The sequence below is a fragment of the Ambystoma mexicanum genome, chromosome 4p, assembly GCF_040938575.1.
Source record: "Ambystoma mexicanum isolate Mex_15411 chromosome 4p, UKY_AmexF1_1, whole genome shotgun sequence".
NCBI classification, from domain to species: Eukaryota; Metazoa; Chordata; class Amphibia; order Caudata; family Ambystomatidae; genus Ambystoma; species Ambystoma mexicanum.
This window is the reverse complement of record NC_090927.1, coordinates 706,111,186-706,135,360: the sequence shown is the minus strand read 5'-3', so window position 1 is coordinate 706,135,360 and position 24,175 is coordinate 706,111,186. Positions and strand designations below refer to the sequence as shown.

The 24,175-nt window shown below is 45.2% G+C and overlaps 1 protein-coding gene across 4 annotated transcripts in view; it reads right to left on the bottom strand.

Moving 5' to 3' along the window:
• The window catches only part of SENP6 (SUMO specific peptidase 6), a 2,017,494-nt gene that overhangs the window by 1,878,578 nt on the left and 114,741 nt on the right, over nt 1-24,175 (bottom strand). For all 4 annotated transcript variants that reach the window (XM_069606272.1, XM_069606273.1, XM_069606275.1 and 1 more), the window contains exon 2: nt 23,938-24,031. In XM_069606272.1, coding sequence (XP_069462373.1) covers nt 23,938-24,031 — 94 coding nt within the window. The remainder of the gene's footprint in view (nt 1-23,937; nt 24,032-24,175) is intronic.

Here is a 24,175-nt window from a genome sequence, read left to right as displayed (position 1 = left end):
AATGTTCATAAGAAAGAAGGAAGTGTTCATAAATAAGTCAGGTTGCCGTAGTTGGGGTCCCCCGTCCCCACTTTTTGAGCATGGGACAAGGTAGGATTTTGGAGCACAGCACATGCTCAAGCTTTCCCGGCACGAGCCAACAGTTGCGCTCTCAGAAATCAGGGTCTTCAGTGGTTAAGTCTCTTTTCTACCAAAAAGTCTCTTGCCCCGTGGACCTAATGTATTCAAAATAATAAACAAAGCACGTTGGGTGATGGCTTTCATCCTTGGATCCCCCTCTTCCATGCGCAGATCCCTACAAAGTTCCTTATTGATACCAGGACCGCCGATAGGTATGTTTTCTTGCTTTCGGTGGCCTGACGGGTTCAAAGTATCAAAACAAAGATTCAATAAAAGTTCTAGAGTTCTTCTCTGATTTTATTTGGGTGCCCCATCTTCCAGGCTCAAACCCTCTCTCGAATATCCGCTTCTCTTTGTTGGGTTCACTCTGGCATGCACTCAAAGGCTTTCCCTCTTATACTTTTCTTTGTTGCATTCATGGGTCGGTGGGTGTTGGCTTCTCACCCTTGGATCCCCTTTTCCTAGCTTAGATCCTACTTGACTGTTCGTCTCCCTCAATCGGATTCACTATGGCTTTCAAAGCAATTTTGTTGTTGACATTCCTGAATCTTAATGTCTTTTTAAACAGTTCACTGTGGACTCCCCTTGGCTGGGTTCACTCTTGTCAATACTTTGCCCCCTGTTTATCAGCACCCCTCTTTCGGGTTCGCTCTTGTCAATCATGCCTTTTCTCATTCAATTCTTACGATGCAGGATTCACTTCCCTTAACTTCACAATCATCTTTCGGCCAAAGACTTACTGTACAGAGGATTTTACAAGACCCCTGTATGACCACTTTGATCCCTTTCCTTGCATTTACCAAGGCCCTCTGGTACTGGCAGTTTCAACAATGGGGTAATCGCCCATAGTTTTCCTGAGTGAGGACCCGCATGGTGTGGACTCCTTTGTTGCTGGTTTTCCCCCCATTTAGCATCAATAGCTCTTTATGCTTTCACAGTTCAATTAGCCGTTTGCAACTTTTCATTCAACACAGTTCGGTTTCTTATCGACTCGCCCCTCGACTCACCGACTGATGAACCGCTTGCCTTTCCTGTTCTTTGGAGTCCAGGGTGCTACCACAGAGATGAGTATCTCTCCCCGGCTTGGTTATCAGCAGAGGCGGGTCTTGTGTACCGTTGAGTTCTGCTACAACACATGCTGGCTATTGTTCGCGGTCTTACGATTTCTTCTGCAGGGTTTTCAGGGGCCTTAGTTGGAAAGGACAGGGTTGCTTCTCTCCTAGTCACCCTCTCAGCTTGCGTCGTCTTTTTCCTCCTCTTGAACTGCTGTACTCCCTCAACGTGCGGTCTGCCTTGCTTGCTTGTGCTCCACCTTTTATCCCTGCGCGGTTCTGGTCAATTGCTCGACTGTGCCTGACTCTGGTATTGGGACATGTCTGGTAAATGGCTCGGGTGTCAGTCATCCTTCATAATATGCAAAAGTGTTTGCGTCGTAAAAGGGGAGGGGGTAAAGTGTTTGCGCATCTATGTGGTAGGTTGGGAAAGAGGTGTCATAAGGGGGTACCGCGTCTCGCTTGTCGGTGCCCCACTCCCCGAGGGCCCCACTTCCACTCCCTGAGGACCCCCCCCCATCCTGGTGATCCTCACTCACTGGTCTACTTCCAGGTACTGGATCCAACAGCGATGGGCGTGTGCTAGCCACCTGGATGACAGATCCCAGGGGACTAGTCAAGGAGACACCTCCAGGTTTCTCACAACCGCTGCTCTTCCGCCTCTGTCTTTAGTGCATGGTTCGAAGTCTTTTGACTTCCTAGGGTGCTCCCACTAAATCTTCGACCGCTGTTTCAGGCATGTCAAAAGAAACGTCGAAAACGCACGTCAACAGGTAAAACTCATCCTTAATTAAGGGAAGTTGTCCAAAACGCTTAAACAACCAGATTCCCATAGTTCTGGGACCCAGGCCCCTACAGTTTTACCTCCAGGGTATGTTTAGGCCTTTTCCACCTTCTCAGTCCTTAAAAGGCCACCACAGTCCTGTTCATGAGGAGGTTGTTTTTCCACTCCCTGAAACCCCAGCTACAGGGACCTGGACAAGCTAAAGATTTGAGGAGTATATGGACAAGGTGTCTGAGTTTCTTTCTCTCTCAGACCGGTCCCCTAAGAGAACCCTAGGACCTTTAAGTCACCTAGACTTCAGTCCCCAGATGTCCACACTACCGCTCCTGTACCTACACAAAATGATCCTTCAGGGGGATAGATTTCATGATGATCAAGATGAAGAATTGTATTATGTCCCGGACCAGGGAGACGACTCCCAAGATCCTACCTCCCAGGACCCAGACGCATGGCTTGTAACTGATGTCCAGGGGCCTTAGCCCACTACTCCCACTCATAAGGCAGAGCCTGACATTTTCGTAGACTCCACACCAATCGTGCAGCCCTGAGACACTTCTATTGGCAACCAGCTGCCCTTTAATAACATTCTTAAAAAGGCAGCAGATAATTTTCAATAAAATACTCAATAGGCAGTGCCTGACTCTGACTTCGTGGAGGATATCACGAAAGAGAAAAAGCCTGCGAGTCAATCAATTACCCTGCTTAATTCCACATAGATGCGTGCCCCTTGTTTACTTACGCCCACCCTGACACAGGCAGATAACCCACGCATTGAGAAGATGCTCAGGCCGGCTCACTCTGATCCCCTATATATTGGGGGGACACTCTGTTCCTGATTCACTGGTGGTCACCACAGCAAGGAAGTGTGCAGGCATTACTTTGTCTTGGCTGAGGCCCCTCCCGACAAAGACTAAATGTTGATATGCCCTAGGCAAAAGGATTAAAAGTTCAGCGGCCTTTACTAACAGCATTGTGAATAACCCCTTTTTTCTTGCCAGCTTTAGTGATGTCCAGTGGGGTCTTGTGCAGGAAGGGCTGGACAATGTTCTTGAACCAGCCAAGTCACAGCTGCTTTCTATTTATTTTAAATTCTTTACGCGCCACACACACCCGTAGGCCTCAGGGTGCAAAAAGAGAACAGGACGGATAAGTCGGGAAAGGGGTCAAGCAGTAAAGAAGAAAGTGCTTAATCAGCTGAGTTAAGTGTTTTGATGGTCTTCTTGAAGATCAAAAGTGAAGGAGAGCGTTAGCAGTCCAGAGGGAGAATATTCCACTCCTGGGGTGTGCAGGCTTCAAAACAAGTACTGACCAACCTTTTTAGGCGAAAACGAGGCTGAGATAGAGCAAGCATGTTACATCGCAAAGCTCTGGTGGGTTGGTTACGTGAAATCCTTCTAGGTAATGTGGAGCAATATCATTTTGGCATTTATAGGTCAAAGAGAGCAGTTTGTTTGATTCCCTGTCTGACATGAAGCCAATGTAGCTTTTTCCTAATATTAGAGACATGGTCATGCTTGGCTAGGCCATATACAGCTCTAAAGGCTCAATTTTGCACAGCTGGCAAACGGGCAATGTTAGATTGTGAGGTGCCAATGAGCAAGCTATTGCAATAATCTAGCCTCGAGTTGATGAGGGCATTGGCCAAGAGATCTGTTTTTAATGCAAAGATGAGGCTTGGTGCAATAATTTAATGATGTATCCACAAGAAGAATGTACACGATGTGTTTCATGGAAAGTTCAGAATCCAGAATTACGCCAAGAGTTTTTTACCGATTTACTAACGGGAATAATATTACCTAGAATTGAGAATAAGAGGAATAAGGTTTCTTCAACTGAGGACCAGTATTGATGACAACGAGCTCTGTTTTGTCATTCAGTGCTAGGGGGTTATATGCCACCCAAGATTGAATTTAATTGAAGATATAATTTACTTAATTTATTTTTTTAATTCTTTTTTTAATTAAATTGACATCACAACAAATAAAACAGAGGGAGCCACATGGCACCAGCGCAGAAAGCAAGCAATGAAAGTTTTAGGCAATACAAAATGAAACAAAATATGACGTATTGGGAGAAAGGAAAATACAAGTTATTAATAGATACATTTTAACAGGACATCCACTATGGGGAACCGCCTGGGGAAGCAGAGGAGGAAGTTGATGGTGAAGCCAGGGCAGAGATATAGTCTCGAAATCTCGGCCAGACATCCCTCGGCCTGGAGCGGGAACACTGCATCGCACTCCAGGACTGCTCAGTGTCGTGAGCCCATGTGACCGATCTAAGCCATTGTGTATAGGTAGGCGCTCTAGGGCGGAGCCAACATAGTAATATACAGCGGACTTCCAGCAGCATGCAGAGACCTGCCAGTTTCTTAGAGTCTCGAGGTAACTGAGGGAAGTCATGGAAAAAGCAATGCAGTGGGGTAGGGGTTATCGGGTGTTCCAGAATGTCAGACAATGTAGAGCAAATGTCTAGCCAAAATTGGGATAACCGGGGTAGGGATGTAACGGTATAACGATATACCGTTAAAGATACCGTGAACAACTTAATTGAACAATGATAACCGCCACTTTGTTCATACCGGTATACCGTTAAGTGTGCTTTTCAATCTGATTTGAAAAGGCTGCAGTAAGCAAGTGTTGCAGTCTTGGTCTTGCACTGCAGCCTTTTCAAACCACTCAGCCAGCAGGAGCAGAAATGTATCGATTCAGCCTGGCCCGGCATCTTGCGCCATTAGTTCAGTATGTTAAGGTCCTACAGCACTAAGCAAACACACATTGGAACAGCTCTTGCTCTGGCTGTGCAAATTGTATAACAAAAATGGACGGCCAGTGAAGTCATGCATATCTAATTACTCTCCCCAAGGTTTAGATTCAAGGTACTTAAGTTTCTCATGGTCATCGATCGGATAGCCATCCAGTTCTGTTTTAGCTTAGAATTCGGGGATTTGTAGTTTTCCTACCAATTTGAAAGATGGGGAACTACAAATCCCAGAAATTCAAAGGTGGGAATGAACTGGATGCCCTTCCGATGCATGTCCACAAACAACTTTAGCTCTGTAGACCAGGCATTGAATGGCCTTTAGGGCAATATGCCCATGGCCGAACCAAATGAGCAAAATGCTTGTGTGGGCCAGTTTTTAGGGTCAAAGTGGGGCACTTTTTTGGCCAAAGTGGGCCAGTTTGATGAGTGACTTCACTATGCGGCTAATAGTTTTGACCACTGTTGCTGAATAAATATTCTTTTAAATGTACAATGTGCATCACATTTTATCAAAAATCTCCCCCTTGGCTACTATTCAAACAGTGTTCCAAAAGGAATGAATTCCAATTTGCAACTTTGTGCCACTTTTATGTTGGTGCCAGAGACAAGTTTATGCCCCATTCCGACCCTGCTGTAGACTGTGTGAACACTGGGCCTATCAGTGCTTTCTGCTAGTAAATAAACTGCCCCCTCACGGTCCTCTGAAGATTTGCACATTGGCACTAGAGTTGTTGCTTCGCTTGATCCTTCACCTACCTGCCTTCTGCATATGGCACTGGACTCAAGCAGGCAGGACAGATTCTACATTCAATTTGAAGTATCTAGAGCAATGGGGATGAAATATTGTTTAGGTCTATTCTCAATTTGTGACACCACCCATGAAAGCATTCCTTCCTCTGAACTCGCATCACAAGGGTCCTAATGCATTCAGACCTTGGGAAAACGGTAATGACGGGGCTATGGTGAGGTGGTGGTCTAGGCCATATTTGTGCCGATATGCATTTGAACTTTGTCATTTTCAAAGTTTTTTGTTTTTTTGCCACTATCTTTAAGAAGGTAAATGAACATGTATTGCAAGAATCAAGAAAGAAATCAACAACGCCCACTGAACGCTGTCCATTTAAGATTACATGGTCAGTGGTGACTCCGACATCAGACCTTCATAATACACCAGGCAGGTGGTAAACAAGCTATAGTGATTAGATCACTATGCAACCTTTCGGTGTGTCTGTGTTGGCTGTGGCATTTTGACAAAAGAAACACAATGACATCAGACCGCATACGAGTGACTTTTCTCCCTTTAATGGGATAAAGAGTTGCCAAAACAAACTTTGTCGCAGCGAGGGATCATGATGGCCATGCCATGTTGTTCCAAAAAAAAATGCAAGTCGATGCCTATTTTCAAACCGATGACCTGTGACTGAGCAGCAAGCTCAATGCTCAAAATGTGCATTATAACACTTCCACTAGTCACTCTGTCATTCAAGTAGAGCAACGAGTGAGCGCCATGAAAGACCAACTCTGCAGCCGCCTTATATTCCTGGAGGATCGGCTAAATATGTACAGAGACAAGTTTCAAAATGCTACCTTGCTACAGCTGGAAAATCCTGCCTGCGTATTCGTAAGATAACTAAAAAGCATTGACTTAATGGTAAGTTAAACAACTTCAAATTCAAAAAGGCAATGTAAAATAAGTTCTTTTTTTGGTACAAGTAGTTTCAGTTGGAGTAGTTTTTAATGCCATTCCGTAACCACACGTGCCTGACACAAAATCATTATTTTAGCAATACGAAGAATGAATACAGTGCCAAGAAGGAAAAGGATTTACTTTGGGTTGGTGGCTTTGGGGTTTATATATTTATAATGCATAATGTTTTTAAACATATGACAATGGGGGATTTCGAAAGCTTCTATCATTGAATTTACATATAATAAGTCACACCACGAAATTCACTCATCTCTGCGGGTATTCCCAGCTGCCCTACCAAAGGTAAAATGTCCGTGATTACTGAACACCTTTTGGCCTGCACGTAAACTAAAGGCTGTAACGTAAAGAGAGAGAGTGTGTGTGTATGCGCACAAGCACATACTACCGTCGGCCTCCATTGATCTGTGGCATGCAGATTATCAAGATGGCAACATGTTCATCTTCACCAGTAGCCCCTCCTCCTCTCAACACGTGTTTTTGTGTCTGGTGGAAGCAAGGGGTGGCATTTCAGTGGAAAGTATGTTGCAAAAAGCCCAATTCTGGCCCTTGGTGCCTGGTTTTGTTTGTGATGATAAATCCGACAATTTATGACCTTTTAAGAAAATATTAGTTAAGATTAGTTAACTCCACCTCTTACACTGCGATAACCATGATATACCGTCATTTGGCAAGAAGGTTATCGTACCGCCATAAAACTAATACCGTGACACCCCTAGTCTTGGGGATATCTTATGGTGTTCTGGAGAAGCCACAACAGGTCTGGTCGAACGGTTTCGATGGTTATGAGTGGTTGTAGACCTTAAGGACACAATAAGTCTTCATGTGGTGATCAAATCATGTCTGTCCTCTTAGTAGGGCAGCATTGGCGGGCTGCATGGGATCCTGGATTAGGAGACACAAAGAAACATTGCAAGGAGGGCATGAGTCAACCTCTAGTTGTAATGTTGCAGAGTGGTATATCCAGGAGGCTCAAAATCATGTTGCATAGCCGATTAATGCTATTAAGAAGTGTGTGTGCTCATTTACCAAATTAGAGCATCGCCACTGAATGGTGGCAAAAAGCTCTAGACAAGGTAGCCCAAACAAGCGAGTGAAGGGGGGAGGGGGGTGGTAGGATTCATGGAAGGCGAGAAGAGGGGGAGGCGACACGTGGTGTTCCGGGTTGGAGCAGAGCCATCTTGACCGTGTGGGTCGGCAAAACTAATGTGCTCATGTATGGAGGACAAAACTGCTGTGGGCAGCGCCTACCTGAATGCAGGAGTGGAAAAGCCAGGGGATCCACGGCAAAGCTGTGGAAGGGGACGCTCTCCAGGTCTGCGCCTAAGGTGGAGAGGGTAGCTGGGAGTCAGGCTGGGTAAGGCTGCTGAAACGATGGAAAAAGAGCGGGTGGAAAGTGCTCTTACCTTGCTTACTGGAGTGCATGTAACCGCTGCAGTCCGCTCGGTCAGGAAGCCGGAAGCGTTGTGAGCAGGCCGCAGTGGTTGAGAAGTGACGCGGGGGCATGGCTAGGTGCTGTCCTTGGCGCGGTGGCTAATCAGAGAGGATTGCCTCGAGGGTGCGAGCCCTGCGCTGTACCAATCCTGGCGCGCCGAGAGGTGGGTGTATGTATGTGTGCCTCTGCATTTCAACATCTCTGACCTTCATTCCTTCGGTGTATTACAAAACCCACTTTGAAATTCACATTGTAATTTGATTTTAAAAAAACTATCCACTTGCTGTACCTACACATCACTGTAGTTGAAGAAAAGCTGTGCTCGAAAGTGTATAAAAAAAATAAACTGATAGGAATTCCTTGTTGACATATTCCAGCTACCATCCACAGGCACTAAAAGAGAACCTGCCTTTCGGCCAATTTCTTAGATACAGAAGACTATGTACCCAAACAGCCAACTATGAAGATCAAGGCAAAAAATTGAAAAAAAACAACTGGCCAACAGAGGCTACCCAAAGAGGATCATTGATTCCACCTACAGGAGAGCTTGTAACATTCCAAGAAGTACAACTCTGCAACAACATTCTAAACCATCTCAACATGAAATCATGGCAGTTTTAAGTTACTCACCAATGGTGAATGAATTAAAAAAGGAAATCAAGACTCTATGGCCGATCCTAAACACCGGACAACATATCTTGGAAGAACCCAAATTTGCCCTCAAAAGAAGATTATTAGAGACAAACTAGTAAAAACATTACGGGAAGAGAAAGAAAAACGCCCTGCAACTATCTGGCAAAGCACTTCTCCAACAGGACATTCCCCATGTGGGGCCTGTTCCATGTGCCCACAAACTGAGCGCACCAAAGAAATTGATCTTGGATTACGAACCCCCTGGATACAACGTCACCTTAACAACTGTAACACTTCAGGAGTTATACATGATAGTATGCCCATGCAATTTGAAATATGTGAGTATGACGATGAGACCAATCAAAAAACGAATGATTGAGCACCGGTCTTGCCACAGGACAAAAAAAACTCACAGCCCCCATGGTCAATCACTTTATATCAGAAGGACATCGCCCCGAGGACTTCAAATGGACAGTAATTGGAAAAATACAAATGCCAAAACGGGGTGGGAATGATCAGAACATCCTACTGAGGAGAGAACAAAACTGAATATTTTGATTGACCACACACAGGGTGGGCCTGAATGAACAAATCCAATGGAATGAACTAGCTGTTCTCCCACGTTAATTTTGACCACGCTGAGCTTCCCTAAACCAGTAAGTTACACATAATGGATTCCACCCTGTAGGATGCTCCATAAGTCTTTACCTGTGCGTGTGCCCCACTTTTGTCTATCTCTGATTATATATCTATGCACCAAGCAGTAACCAGAGGGCATGGCACTTAGAGTCATTAGCGAGTGTTGTCATTTTTTTAGGCACATTACGGCACTAAGATACTGTACCGTTTTATTTTGATTTTCATTGGACTGCAATCATGGTAGTTAGGGTCACCATTCCAACACAGATGCATTAGACTTCTGCAACTGGAGATAGCTTTCTATTTTTGCACTGGTGGGTGCACATACATGCAATACACCCCCACGTAAGAGGGCTATTTATGCCACAGTTGTGCGTATGCCCCCCTTTTTTGTCTGTCTCCGATTATATTTGGAGGCATTATGTAGTAACGAGAGTGATATGCACTTAGAGCTATTAGCAATTGCTGTCATCGTCTCTTTAGGCACATCACCGCACTTAGATATTGAAATTCCATATTGTTGCTTAAATTACAGTGTTTGCATTGAATGTCATCAACTCTACCTGCAGATTGCTTTGCCTTCGCTAGGTTGGGGGCTGCATATGCACACATCACGCTTTATCCCCATTCAAGATGGCTACCCTTGTGGTCAGTGCAAATATGGCGCCATGACCATAGAGATGCATTCGGCCCTAGACGTGGTTTAATTGTATTGCAACGGGTACACAACACACGCACCTACCGGAGCTGCAAATACACTGGCAGCAGCATCCCAAACAGGTCCTGACACCTACCTGGAGTTACAGTGAGTGAGTAATATTGACTAATAAGAATGATTAGCATTCTTGAAACCGCGATATAGCTATAACGCAGGCTTTTTGCATTCATTGCGTTTTTCCTCTAGGAAGGAAACTTTTTAGAGCCACCTCTCAGCCACTCAATATACTAGGCGGTTTCCCTGCGATATACGCGTGCATAGTGGATCACCTACAAGCAAGTGCGGTCACTGAAACAGACTAGCCGGTAAGCCCTAATAACCTTCGCATATCATTTGCAGAAGCATCACTTGACAACAAGGTGTTAAAAACGTATCTTGTTTTGTTTTCCTTTATTCCAATAGGAGCATAACACATGCCTGTTAATTCCCAAGGACACTGTACGGCTGTGCCAATACCATACCATGGCGTTAAGTCACACTGAACATCCAATACCCTTTATGCATGAGAGGGATAGAAGGAGTAGCAACACTGTACACATACAGTGTGAGGGTCATTATATATACACACAATGAAAACTCCAGAGCACAACCCCTTTCCCCCGCTCCTCCCCCTCCTTTTTTTGTTTTGCATGACATAAGGCACTAAACTGGAAACACAAAAGATTCCAACGAGCCTAGAAGTCCCGTTATATTCTTATAAATTCTATGAAACAATATATACATTTGTCAGCGCTATATGCATAGGAATAAGCACTAGGCATAGTATACCAAGGGTCCCAATAGTGACCCCTTTCTTCGTTTTTCTGTTACCTCCTGCAGGAGTAAGAAACACACCAATGGGATAAAGGAGTTACCCATTAGGGAGTCAAAACCCATTTGATATGAACCACTTCTACGTCCTGATGATGACCTGAACAGCTATGGTTATGAAACCGGTCGACCTTTTTATAGCATGAGCTGGTCTCATGCCCTTTATGATCTATGTATATAGGAACCTGGCATAGACTGTATCAAGTTAGCTAGACATGATCCATGTACCAGGTCTATTGCAGATCTTTCTGTGGTTAATTTGTTATGTGTTAGTAGGACCTTAGAGATAAGTTGCCTTATATGTGTGTTGTGTTATACCAGTACAAGTTGGTAGATTTTTCTAGTAGCTAGCACTGCAAAGGACAATAACGAATAATACACAGCTGTGCACAGATAGCTCTAGAAAAATCTAGAACTGGGCATTATCCAATGTAAAATGCCCATTTTTTCTGTCACTAAAAACTTGTATCTGTATTTTTATCTCTATTTGTAGGAAAGAAACAAAGTCTCTCCCCTATACCTGGTGTTAGGGTTTGCCCGCTGAGATACAGAAAATACCAGCTGATGTGTATATGACGTACTGAGAACACATATGTTCAGCAGAATCACTTCTCCTTAGACCGTGATAGTGTGATAATATATATTGTGATTCACGGTAGGAATGCAATATTGACCATAAGAGATCCAATAATCAATACCCATTGCGTTACAGTATGCCTGAGGGTAAGACATGGTATCCCCCCTTTCCTAATAAACTATCCTACCTCCCCTCTACCGTCATAGGATACCGTCACAAATGTCCTGCCCTACCACAAGACCTTCTGTCAAACACTCAGAAGAAAGTAAGGGAATGTAAAACCCCAGGGCAGCAAACCCCTCTATGACACCGACTTATCCTGCCATCCCTTTAATATTACAAAATACTGTAAGACCCAATCTTTTCCTTCCTCGTTAACCTCATTTATTGAGGATACCAGAGCGAAACTAGAATCACCTTCCTGTTTAAGGCACATCATCTTAATTTCCCTAAATACTATCCAAGTACTGGGGCACCGTTGTGCGGCTCAACAAGATGGCCGCTGCCTGAGAAGCTCTGGCGACTGCATCGGAATCCTCTCCAACATCCTGCGGTCTGCAGCCCGTCACCCCCCGGAGCAGGTGCTATTCATTTATGAAGGCGAAAGGAACTGCCAGAGCATGGGGACAGTCCGAGACGAAATCCCTAGGAGTCGTACTGGAAGAGACCCAGTAACGCCCCTCCATCCCGACCTCAGCGATGCCTGCTGGGGGAGGGATGACCCGACCGCAGATGGAGTGCTTGGGGATCTGAGCCGACTGACAGCGGGGGAAATCAGGAGGATTGGCTGGTGTGTGTGAGACCCTGCTGCAGGAAGGCTGCAGACCAGTGTGGCTCCGGATCTTGGGAAGAGGGGCAGCCGCTGCGCACCGACCCGCCCCTCCCTGTCCTGCCCCTCCCCCCTCTGGGAGACCTGCTCTGGCCTGGAGTTTGGGTGAAGAGCCAGGCGTGCTGCGGGTCCATGCGCTCAGCTGCGGCGATGGAAGACGGCCTTGCCCGGAACGAAGGTGAGACCCTCCCCCCCATTGGTACATTCTATTATATGATCGATTATATGAGTGATTGGAGAGTACATCCCCTTCGACGAACTAAGAGGCCAGCCCTGCATTAAAGTAACAGAGGGACTATTGCGAAGTGAGAACTCCATGGTCAGATCTCCTGCACCTAGTTCGACTGCACCGGGGGTAAGTTAATGAGGACAGCTACCCACCATCCATAATGCTGAACTGTGCGCACGGCCGCCAACAACCAGCAGACTTCACTGCGGCACTGTGTGGCTCCGAACGGCATATTCGCTGCACTTAACGGCCCCAGCACACAGCCGTTTCATTACTACATTGGCACTACCAGCATGTTGCCTGCTGAATGCCTCCAGTACCAGAATCACAGAGGTGACATACATACCCCTGGGTTGGAGCCCCACGTGAGACCAGCAGAGGACATTGCATTAGATAGGGAGCAGTGGATTCCTGGGTACAACGTCGGTTGAAACACTGCGTAGATACGAGACTGCTGTATGGTGCACTCAGCTCTGCAGGAAGAATTTAAGACATTCATCATCCCATATATGTAGGTGGCGCACAGCGAATGACTATACTGCAGCGCCCAGCACAGCGCTTCTGACAACCAACACCTGGGTGCACCCCACTACAGCAACGCGCACTCCCCGGCCCAAGCAGGAACAGTGCTTTGAAATGGGCCCATAGCACAATCGGCTCCCCAAGGTGCATATGCCATCGACTCGCACCTGTTTGTATCTTCTACATTGGATCCTCATTGGAAACAGATCCTTTGTCCGTATTTCCTGCACAAGAATACCGGCAGTTTTTTTTTTTTTTTGCTGGTCGGGCCTGATTTACCTCCAGCTCTTGTTGGAGGTAAGTCAGTCAACCCCCAACAGCAAACTTGGCGTTTGCTGGTATATGGAAATATGAGCACTTTTTCCAAACCAGCACACTGCCAATGAGGGCCATTGTGAGAAGTAGATACTACTGGACAAAATCACTTTGTCCAACATCTAGTCCCTTTGGCAAGTGCCATACCCCTTGTTACGGTACCCGATTATGCAGCATCAATTTGTACTAGAAAAGGTCTCCAGTAGTCAGGGGGCTCTGGGAACAGTGGCTTTACAAAGGATAGTTTTCAAATCCTGAAAGGTCCAACACTGCTCAGACCATGTCATATTCTTAGATTTCTTGGGAGCGTTGAGAACAGAAAGGGGGGGGCGGCTATGGTGCCATTATTAAACCATAACATTCCCGCATTATGGTTGAGGGCCCGAGTGAGTCCATTCGGGCCCTCTGAAACCATAAGGGGGTAAATCAGATGGGAACCATGTTTAGTATGCTGGGTTGCCTGGTTCCAGATAAATCTTGACAAAGTAAGCATCTGTCTTTCAAAAGCTTTGGCACTTGTGCAGCTTGTTGAGCAAATGACCATTTGGTGACTTCATTCCCACCTCAGTTTTTTGGGGAACCCCAATGTCCCTGTGGAACAGAGTAGGGGACACCTAAACCTCTGCTGCTACTGCTACTATTGTTGGGTCCCACGACACTGAATCAACTCTGGGCAACAAGAATCAAAAGTATGCTCCAGCATGACCAATTGATCATGACTCAAAAGTGCTTACACTTTGAGGCCATCAACCCACCCACACAAATTCTTCAGGGAATCCTAAAAAAGGAGACATTCGTGACAAGGTCATTTTGGTGATGCAAATCTAAAAAGTAATACATAATGTCGCCATGAGCACCAAATAGGTATTACATGGTCGAAGATGGAGCTGGTTTACATTTATCAGGTTAGATATTAAAAGTCCAGTTTTGATCTCTAAACCATATCAAACTAACAAGGTCAGAAATGATTGAAGCCAATATTAGGCTGTTCACCACGCAAGAATTCATCCAACCGGTATGAGCCCAAAACATACATTTTATTTAATTTGCTACATTACTTACAAGGTCCAACACTGATGTAGAAGTAAAAACTAACAGATAATATCACCATTAGAACCATTTAGATAATCACATGCTCTTAGATGGTGCGGATATAAGGCTTATGTAAGGGCAGAAATCGTTAGTCAATTTTGATCTCAAAACCCCTTATATTTCAAAAATGGCTTCGGAGTGTGTAGAAAAACTAACACCTGATGTAGGGGACCGGTAATAAAACTTCACTTTTGAATGGTAAGCGAGTGGGCCAATTTGCCTCAAAGAAACCTGTATCTGTTCAGTAACGAATACAGGCACATTAATCGCCAATATGAAATGATTAACAGCAGTCATCTGTATTGGTCGGGGAAACCCATGGGAAACCCTGAGATGAAACATGGCCTGGCATTACAGTCATGAAAAACATCCATATGATCATAGTCCTAAGTAAACAAAGTATTTATTACTAAGTATCACAGAAGATTAAGTGATGGCTGTTTCATCAATTAATCTGTATTTAATTTAAAGGCTGTAACTAAAATACATATAATGGTCTTTCACAACAGACATAGTAAAATCATACATGGGTTATTACTTATACACCTCTTTAAGGTATATTATTTAAGGAGACATAACAGAAACACACCACCCACTTAAACACCAATGGCCAAACAAGAATGCTTCAAAAATAGTAGGTTCAGATACCACAGTAGCATATAATAGGTCACAGTGGTGTTTTCAATGCATGACATTTTGGAACCAAAGGGTCGATGTAAACACCTTCGACTGGTTGACAATGAATCCCGTTTTCTATATATGTTCTCAATTAATTAATATTTATTGACAATCAAGGATTCAATGAAATAGCTAAACACATATTTGAGCCAACACGCTATTACCTGTAAGAAACACACATGCAAATTAATACCTGGTTATGCAGTGACTAATGAACACAAATCATTTTGCATTTTTTGTTTAAAAACCTCCACTTCTTTCCCCTCAGATTTTTTGATTGTGGTTATTATTTTTAAACGTATGATCCATCTTTGGCTTGTATTCACTAGTAACGAAACAGTCAAACATGTATTACCTTGTCTACCGTGTAAATGATCCATGTTTGATTGTGTTTAATTTCTGTTTTCATATTGTTATTGGACTTTGTTTTATTAACTCACCATATTAGAAACAATTGTATTAAGGCAATACTAATATTCCAGTGATGTAAGGGCCCAGATTAAGAGCTAAGCTCGAAACATATGTAGGCTCATAACAAGTGAACTAAAATGACACGTGTTAGAAAGATGCTAACAAAATATGCTAAGACAAATTGATATAGAACTTGAAAAACTTGTGTATAGGCGTGTTATAATTGCCAGATCATAACTGATGCAAACACATGTGTTCTATCTGCTACAATATACATTGTAAATAAAAGGGGAGGTGCAAGAAATGATCAGTATGGTCCTTTTTGTGCTCTTTAAACCTCTTGAAGTATTGGGCATAAGTCTTCCCAAACTGGCCTAGAAGAGACTTGTTCAGTTCCACATGTATTCCCGTTCGCAGCACTCCATTCTGTCATGGCCCTACAGTCTCTCTTGAGGGGTGGGGGGGTATACTTCTAAGCCTATCAACCGGATATCATGGGTCACACTATTTGACAGGCACATTAAACTGTAGTTAACCAGTCAATATATTCTCTTTCACACCAGATCCTTAGGGACACATAGGATGGAAAGAGGATCCAGAGCCATTACTGTTAAGACCATTTGAACTGCTGAAACCAGTGGACCCGACTATCTCGGCTTCAAGTTTTAAACTAGTAAGCTCCTTCTGTATCCTCATCTTAAATTCCTGTTCCTCAAGGGCGGTTAAGTGATACCCACTGCCTTATCCTTAGTTCTTCTAATTCCATCCAAGTAAGCTCAAGTCTGTTCTCAAGCTCCTGAATCAGTCTCTTCTCCCTCCCCATGTGTTACAAAGGTTCTCAGCCTCAGAGGTAGTTGCAAATACAGTATGGGAAGGAATAGGTACAGGGAAAGCCTGCAAGGACATCAGTACTTGTTCGACCACCAGTATTGTTGCCAACCCCTCTAATGAGGGAAGCACCAACTGCTGTTATATCAGTGATAAAAAAGAAAAAAGGAAAATGCACTCAATTGTTTTTCTAGGATATTAAAACCACTAGAGTTTCACTTAAATGTTAGCATTTAACATCAGATATAAAGAGATGATTTAGCTGTGGGGAAAGAAGCAGAGGGGATTAAAGGACTGGCTGAACCCAACAATCATGTTCAGGGATACCTTCTGTTAAGACAAAATAGTGGCCTCAATATGCCCAACAATAGAAGGAAAGTAGCTTCTTAACTGCAATCCAAAGCAGTGAATCAAAATGTACTCCAAAAGCAATATTCCTGTGTAACTAGTCATTAAAAAAAAAAAAAACAGTACTGACTGGGTACTCTATCCCTATTAACCAAAGTGCTCTGCGACAGGGATAAACTAAAAAAAGTCAAAACTTCATCTTATGAACTGCCAACCTTTCGGCAAGATTCCAATTAATTCTTTGCAGCGCCGACTGTTTGAGCCATCTGAAAATAACTAAGAAAGTAGACATGCAGAATTTGGGTTGCATCAAGGAAATGCAGCCACATCCCATGAATGGGATATATAGTCTGCATCCAAAGGAAAACCATGAAATGTGAAGAAATACTAGGAAAACTAAATATGAACTATTCTTTAACTAGCATTAGTTTTCAAAGTGGTGCTCAATAAAATTCATGGATTAGGTGCAACAATAGTTTTGATGCAACATCTCACCACTGATCACTAATCCACAAAGTATTTATCGTGCAAGTAAAAATATTTTAAATTAAAAAATCTTGTTTGTAATCCATTCTTCTTTGCATATAGTATATACACACACACACACACACACACACACACACACACACTTGTAAATAAATAAAAAAGAAAATAAAAATACCTTTTGCCTTCGAACATGCTATTCAGATCAGGCAGTACATAGTAGAAGAGGTGCCTTCTGTGGCACTACTCTGCTGGTACCATTGATGCAAACATATCCAAACATATCCATAGCCTAATGGAAGGTAGAATCTAGGAGAGAAGGAGCAGGCTCCTATGTGTCAGGTGAAGCAAATTTTTTTAGTTGGGAAGAATTTTTTTTGCGGTGGGAATATATGCCCATTTTTTTTTTTAAACCAACTTTATTTTCAATTTTACTGAAACAATAACCGGTCATTAGTTACAACATGTATTATGAAACATTGCTACCCTCATTATACCCCCGTCCACTGTGCTGGAAGCTTTCGAATTATCTCCAGTGATGGTCTTCTTGAACTTTCCCTCATCTTATTTTCTTTTCTGACCCCCTCCAACCTCTCCCACCATACCAACCCTCCCTTGTTGTTGTCTTTACCAAAAGACCATGGTTCATGACCAATTCAGTTCTGTGAGCCAAACCACCTGCTGTAGTCCCTTCGGTCTCATTTGATATGAATGTTCGAGTATACGTGGTTTAAAATATTGAGCCTCTCTTTCTCCCATAGTCCTGGAGGGGGTTCCATATAGCCAGAAATTTCAGATACCTTCCAGATTTTGTGGCACAGATGTTTTCCATTGCCATGACTCCCCACACTTGGACCCACCACCACGGTGCTGTGGAGCCCTCCACCATCTTCCACCGTTGGGCCACTGTCATTCTCACTGCTGTCAATAGGTGGGTTATGGGGGAAGCTCTATTCCCTGAGGCCGCATATTTCCTTTCCGCTACTACGCCTAGCATAATTACTTTTGGTGATCATGGTAGGTCAGAGCCCGTTATGTCTCTAATGTGGCCCAAGATTTCTTTCCAATACGCAATCATCTTCGGGCACGACCACCACATATGAAACATGTCTCCTCTTTCCCCACACTGTCGCAAACATTCCGGAGGATACATGGGGATCATTTTGTATAATCCATTTGGGGGCATGTACCAGCGGTAACAGTTTGTACGCCGATTCTTTAATTGCTGTGGATTTAGATAGCTTATGCGCCCTCATCCAGATTGGACTCCATTCTTCCTGTGTGATCTCCTCCCCTATGTCCAACTCCCAATCCCAAATGTATTGGAGGGCATCATCTGCTTGCACCCTTTCCAGGAGTTTATATAGTCTGGTTATCCCCTTCATGGGTGTCCCCTCATGCATTGTTAATTCTAGGCCCACTGGAGGTCTTAGCCCGGCCTTCTTTACTGGTGGATGTGAGATCCAGTGGCGCAGTTGTATGTATTTAAATCTGTGGTTTTTGCCAATGCAAAATCTCTTCTTGCAATCTTCAAATGATAGTGGGGCTCCTTCCTGATACATATCTTGTAATGACAGTGTGTCTGCATCCTTCCACCGTACCCAAAATGTTTTATGAAGTCCGGGTGAGAAGTCTGTTATGCACTAGGGGGGATAGCGGACCCAGTCCTTGTCTTACCTTACTGCCCCGGATTCCTCTGTCCCAGCTGTGCAGGGTCGTCTTAGTGGCTTCCAATAGAGTGCCCCCCTTTTCACGGGCGCTTGGCTTTAGGATATATTGCACTTTTAGTGGGATCTCTGTTGCGGTTTGTTGTTTTCCCCCATCCAAGAAGAGGTTCCCGGCCTGCCCATTTCAACATACGTGTCAGTTGGGCAGCTAATGTATACCTCCCTATGTCTCCCAGCCCCCCGAGGAGCATTGGTCGCATCAGGATCCTTCTTTGGATGCTCTCTTGTTTCCCCAAATAAATTTGATCACTGCCCTATGAAGTTCCTTAATTAGCTTTGGAGGTATCTCCACTGGGATTGAGCTTACTATATACAGTAACATGGGAAGCAAGGTCATTTTTGTTGGCGCTATTCTTGCGAACCATGAAAGTTCCTGAACATCCCATCTTTGCAAGTCTTCCGGGAGGCGCTTCCATAGAGGTGTGACGTTTGCCTAGAGTAAATTCTTCACTTCTCTAGTGATCTGGATCCCTAGATACTCCAGGGACTGCTTTTCCCACTTTAGGGGGTAGCGTTCCTCCATGAGAGCTAGGTCTTCTCTTTTCTCCGTAATGTTCAGTGCTTTGGATTTTGAGTAATTTTTTGTAAACTCTGAAGTCACTGCAAAGTGTGCGTGTGCGCGCGTGTCTGTGTGTGTTCTACCATGTAGATCATGACATCATCTGCATATAGTGCCATCTTATTTTGGGACTCCCCGCTACATACCCCATTAACACGTGGATCTTCCCGAATTCTAGTTGCGAATGGCTCCATTGCCATAGCGAATATTAGCGGGGAAAGAGGGCATCCCTGTCGTGTACCTCTCCGAATACTGATTCTTTCAGATGTGTAGCCATTCACTATAGGTTGCGTGGACGGGTGTTGGTAATTTGCTAATACCAAACCCCTCCAGCACCAGTCTTGGGTATTCCCAATCTATGCTCTCGAATGCTCACTTGGCATCCAGCGCTGCAATCGAGAATTTTTGGTTTCCTCTCACACCCCAATCGATGATGTCAATCACTCGTCGAACATTATCCTGTGTGGGCCTCCCCTTTACAAAGCCTGCTTTATCCTCATGTATTATCTCTGGCAGCACTGTTGCCAATATTTTTGCGTACAATTGTGCGTCCGTATTGAGGAGTGCTATGGGGCATTAGCTAGTGCATTCTACTGGGTCCTTTCCTGGTTTTAAGGGTAATAATGTGGCAGAGTGTCCCATGTCCTTTGAGATTGAGCCCCTATCGCTGATTACATTAAAAAGCCGGGTGAGGGGGGGCTAGCAAATGTGTGTGAATGTTTGGTAGTACCCATTTCCTAAACCAACCTGGCCCGGTGCCTTCCGTCTGGGTAGGGCTGCCATCGCTTAGCTAACCTCATGCGCTGTAATTTGTTCTCCTAACATTGTTCTGTGCTGTTCCTTGATCTGTGGGAATTGTAATGCCGACATAAGATGTCTGTTCTGCTGTGTTCAGGTTATCGTCGGTCTGCAGGTTCTTATGGAATTGGACCATTGTTTCTAATTTCTCTTCGTCCCCTGTTTGCAGTTCCCCCCCGGTTATTTCTAAGCCAGATAATGTTGCATGCCTTCTGTTTACGCAGTTTGGCTACTAAAAATGTGTTCGCCTTCCCCCTGTGTATGTAATATGATTGTTTAGTGTTCAGTAGTGCTTGGGTGGTTCTATCTTCAGTGTGGTTTTCTAATTTGGCTCTAGCCTTCTTGAGTTCCCGCCAGGTTCTGGGCGTCTGACGAGACTTATGGAGTTTTTCGGCCTCTCCCACTTCTACCACAAGTTTACCTGATATGAGGGCTTTTACCCTGAAGTATTGCGTTGCTTGTGCAATAAATTCCCCTCCTACTACTGCTTTCCCAGCATCCCATACCACCCTCCAGTCGACTTAAACGTGATTTTCCTGGAACTAGTTTTTAATGAGATCCTCCATGTGTGCCCTGAGTGCGATATCCCTTAAGATCGTTTCATTTAGCCTCCACTGTGGTCGGGGGCCTCTGTTCTGTCCCTTTCAGCTCTATATAGATCGAAACTGGGGCATGATCAGAGAGGTATTGGACTCCTATATCTATCTTCTTGACGTAGGTGATTAATGTGGAGGAGACCAATAAGTCTATTCTAGAATATCCCATATGCACTGCTGAATAGTGTGTGTATTCTCGATTTTCCCCTTAGAAAAAACTGCCACGTTTCAACCACCACCAAATATCTAAAAGGGTTTCCCAGGGCCTGTCTATTCCTCTGATCCGCAGCAGTCAGAGGAGTGGGGGTGGGGAGGGCGGGGGGGTGTTTTATCTAATTGTGTGTCCATCACACATTTAAAGTCCCCTCCCATAATCACCTGGCCCTCACACCACCCTCCCTCCTTCTGGAGCAATTTGTGGATATACTGGTCTCGTTTTTCATTGGGTACATAGACCGCTATAAATGTGTATGTTTGAACTTTAATTGTGCCCATTACTCCCATGTATCTACCATCCTCATCCTTTATCATTTGTTTGTGGAAGCCTAGGTGCCTACTGAATAGGAATGCTACCCCTTTTGATTTTGTCCCGCTTGAGGCAAAATATTGGAGAGGGTATGTTCTGCTTCGCATCCTTTTTTCATCTTTCTGGAGGAGGTGCGTATCCTGTAGGATTGCTATTGCTGCATGCATCGCCCCCAGTCTGCCCAGGATCTCCCTTAGTTTAGTGGGGGAGTTCAGCCCCTGTACATTATTCGAGACCATGTTCACTTCCTCCATTGTACCCTGGGTTAGGGTTATCTACAGGGCTCACCCCTCGCTCTATTTGCTGTCTCTTTCTCCCCCCCCTTGAAGTTTTGGCTCAACTTTCTTTGTGGTCTTTTGGTCCTTCGCTCTCCCTTCTCTCGTTCCATTTCCCACCCCTACCCACTTCCCCATTTCTGGGAGTATATGTGGCCTGGGCACTTGGAGAGCCCCCTGCTGGACAAATACGGGCTTTGGGCCTCAATGTTTTCCCCAGTTCTCAAACTGCCAGGAATTACTCTTTACCTGACTCTGCTTCCAAGATATGTGACCTCCTACCTCCGTGCAGACGCATCTACTCATGCTGTGCGGTCTATTCAAGTGCGGCTGGCACTTCACACATTGTCTGTATTAAGGGCCTTGTTCAGCAGCGTTGTTACTCTTCTCCCTCAGTCTTGTCTCTGTTGTGGGCTTTCAGGGTGCGATTCAGCGTGTGTTTGGCATCTCTGCCTCCAACACTTCTCCATTTGTCCTTCCTGAGCTCTCGCTGGGGTTCTTGCTCTTGCTGGACCAGTTTTAGATTTTGTGCCCGGCATCTGGGTCGTTCTGGCCAATGTCGGCTAGCATCGTTCCGTGGTGTGAAGTGTATGCTGCTGATGTTGCCGGCCCACTTTTGCTGTGGTTTTAGTGACAACTGCTGTTGATTGCCTGTTGTAGTTTCACTACTGCGATCTGCCACTCCTTGGGTTGCGTTTTGTGGTATTTTCTTTTCCCTAGCCCCGTTTGGGCTATCAGGGCTTCGTTCACCTCCTTGCTTTGGGACTGGGTGTCTGCCGGCCAGCACATATGTTACCCGCTGTTTGTGCCCTAAAGATCAGCCGCCCTCCAGTCCGGCTCTGTGCTCCCGAGCCTATGCTATATACTTACGAGGGGGGCGGAGGGGGAGGTAAACCTTTCCTCCGGTCCCTTCTCCACCGAGTATGCCCAAACGCCTTTGCATGCTCCCATTTTCTAAGAAGGGTGGGCCTCACTTTGAGCCTCCCCTCTGGATTTCAGCCAATTCCCCCCAGATCCTCGTCCCTTTCTATGGGAGCCCCTTGTCGATCTTTTCGACCTCAGGCCGGAGATGTTTGCGCTTCCTTGAAGGGCCCCCTGCGTGGGACACCGGCTGTCTCCCTTACCTCCCCTACCAGCTCTTTTAGTTCTTCCCCACTCTTACCGTACTGCTTTGGCGGGGGGTGGGGGGGGACGGTCCTTCACGGAATATGCGTGTCTCGGCCTTCAAGCTTCTCTGTGTTCCGGCAGGATCAGACTCGGCTCCAGCCTCCAACAGAGGTCGTCAGTCTGTCGGAGTGGCCCGGACCGCAGCAGTGCCAGCATCTTCCCGCTCTTTCTGATCCCTGGCCAAGTTCGCTTCCGCGCTACTCTACAAATGCCCGTTTCTACCTGAGCTGGTGCTGGGGACTCTTCCTCCTTCCGATATTCCGCCTCACTATATTGATTTTGCTGCCGCAGGTGACTAGCCCTCAAATGCGTCCTCTTTTCTGTGTGTTGTATTGGCCACGCCCCGCTATGTGTTTGCTGTGGGGCATACAACGCTTCCAATGTTCGCTACCTCTCTACTTGACAACCGGGGCTTTTCGGGCTGTCTGTGCTTACCCTCTGCGCTGGTGCGCCGATCACTCTGCTCCCACGCCGCCTTGTTCGTGTGAGCACAATCGAGGCAAGCGATGATGTCCCACTCTATCCCAGCCATATCCGTATCGCTCCTCCGGAAGTGTTCCGCTGCACACTCCGGTGGGCGGGAGGGTTTCAAGTCTGGCCAATCTTCCCACTACAGCCGGGTTCCTCCGTTAGTGCCTGGGTCCTGCGCCGGCAGTTATTGCCGTGTCGTGGGGGGCGGAAGAGGCACCTAGTTTGTGCGTCGCAGCTTGTATGGGCTCAGATTCTCTGCACCCCCACTCCGTGGCCCCTGGCAGATAGCGGGCAGGTCCCCACCCTCCATTGGGTGTGCGCTTTATCGCCACGGGGGCCTGCTGCGCACTGGGCTTCGATGTGCGTTGGGCGATTCCGTTAGCCCAACACCATCAGGTTTAGTCTGGATACTGATGTGTTCCCAAATGCTTGATTTCGTACGGATGTTAGCTTTTAAGAGCCACGATTTTCCCCTTTCGTTTCCGTCTGCACAGAGGATCTGAAGTGCTCACGGTCCGGCGGCCATCTTGGAATTGTATACACCCATTTTTGAGAGCACTCATTTCTTGCATCGACTGGGCATGCAGCTTGTGTGGCAAAGATACAAGCAGGGCCAACAAAGCTAGAAACATTTGAGGAATATAGAATAGAATTCACAGCACAACTTTCTTATGCTAAAAAAATGAACACGGAAACATGCATAATGCACAACTGCTAAGATGCCTTTGAAGAGCAACTCTTTTTTTTAACCAGTCCACATAAGTGAATAAAAACCCAACTACTTTTAAATTAGATTTAATTTAACTTCACAATTGACATCAAAATATAGTAATAAAATAACCCTTACTCTCTTTCAGCATCCCCTTCACTGTCTTCAGACTGTTCAAAGCTCCAGTTATGTGAAAAACCTCCATCTTTTTTCGCCTGAGTTTTAGTCAATGCTGAAACAAAAATAGATTTCAGTAAATATTGAGATTGACAGATAATATTTAGAAGTGATAGCAAGAACTACCTTGCACAGTTGGGTTTGTACTGCTCAGGTTTTAAAGGCTGTTTGCAATGTTTAACACTTAAGTTGTAAATGT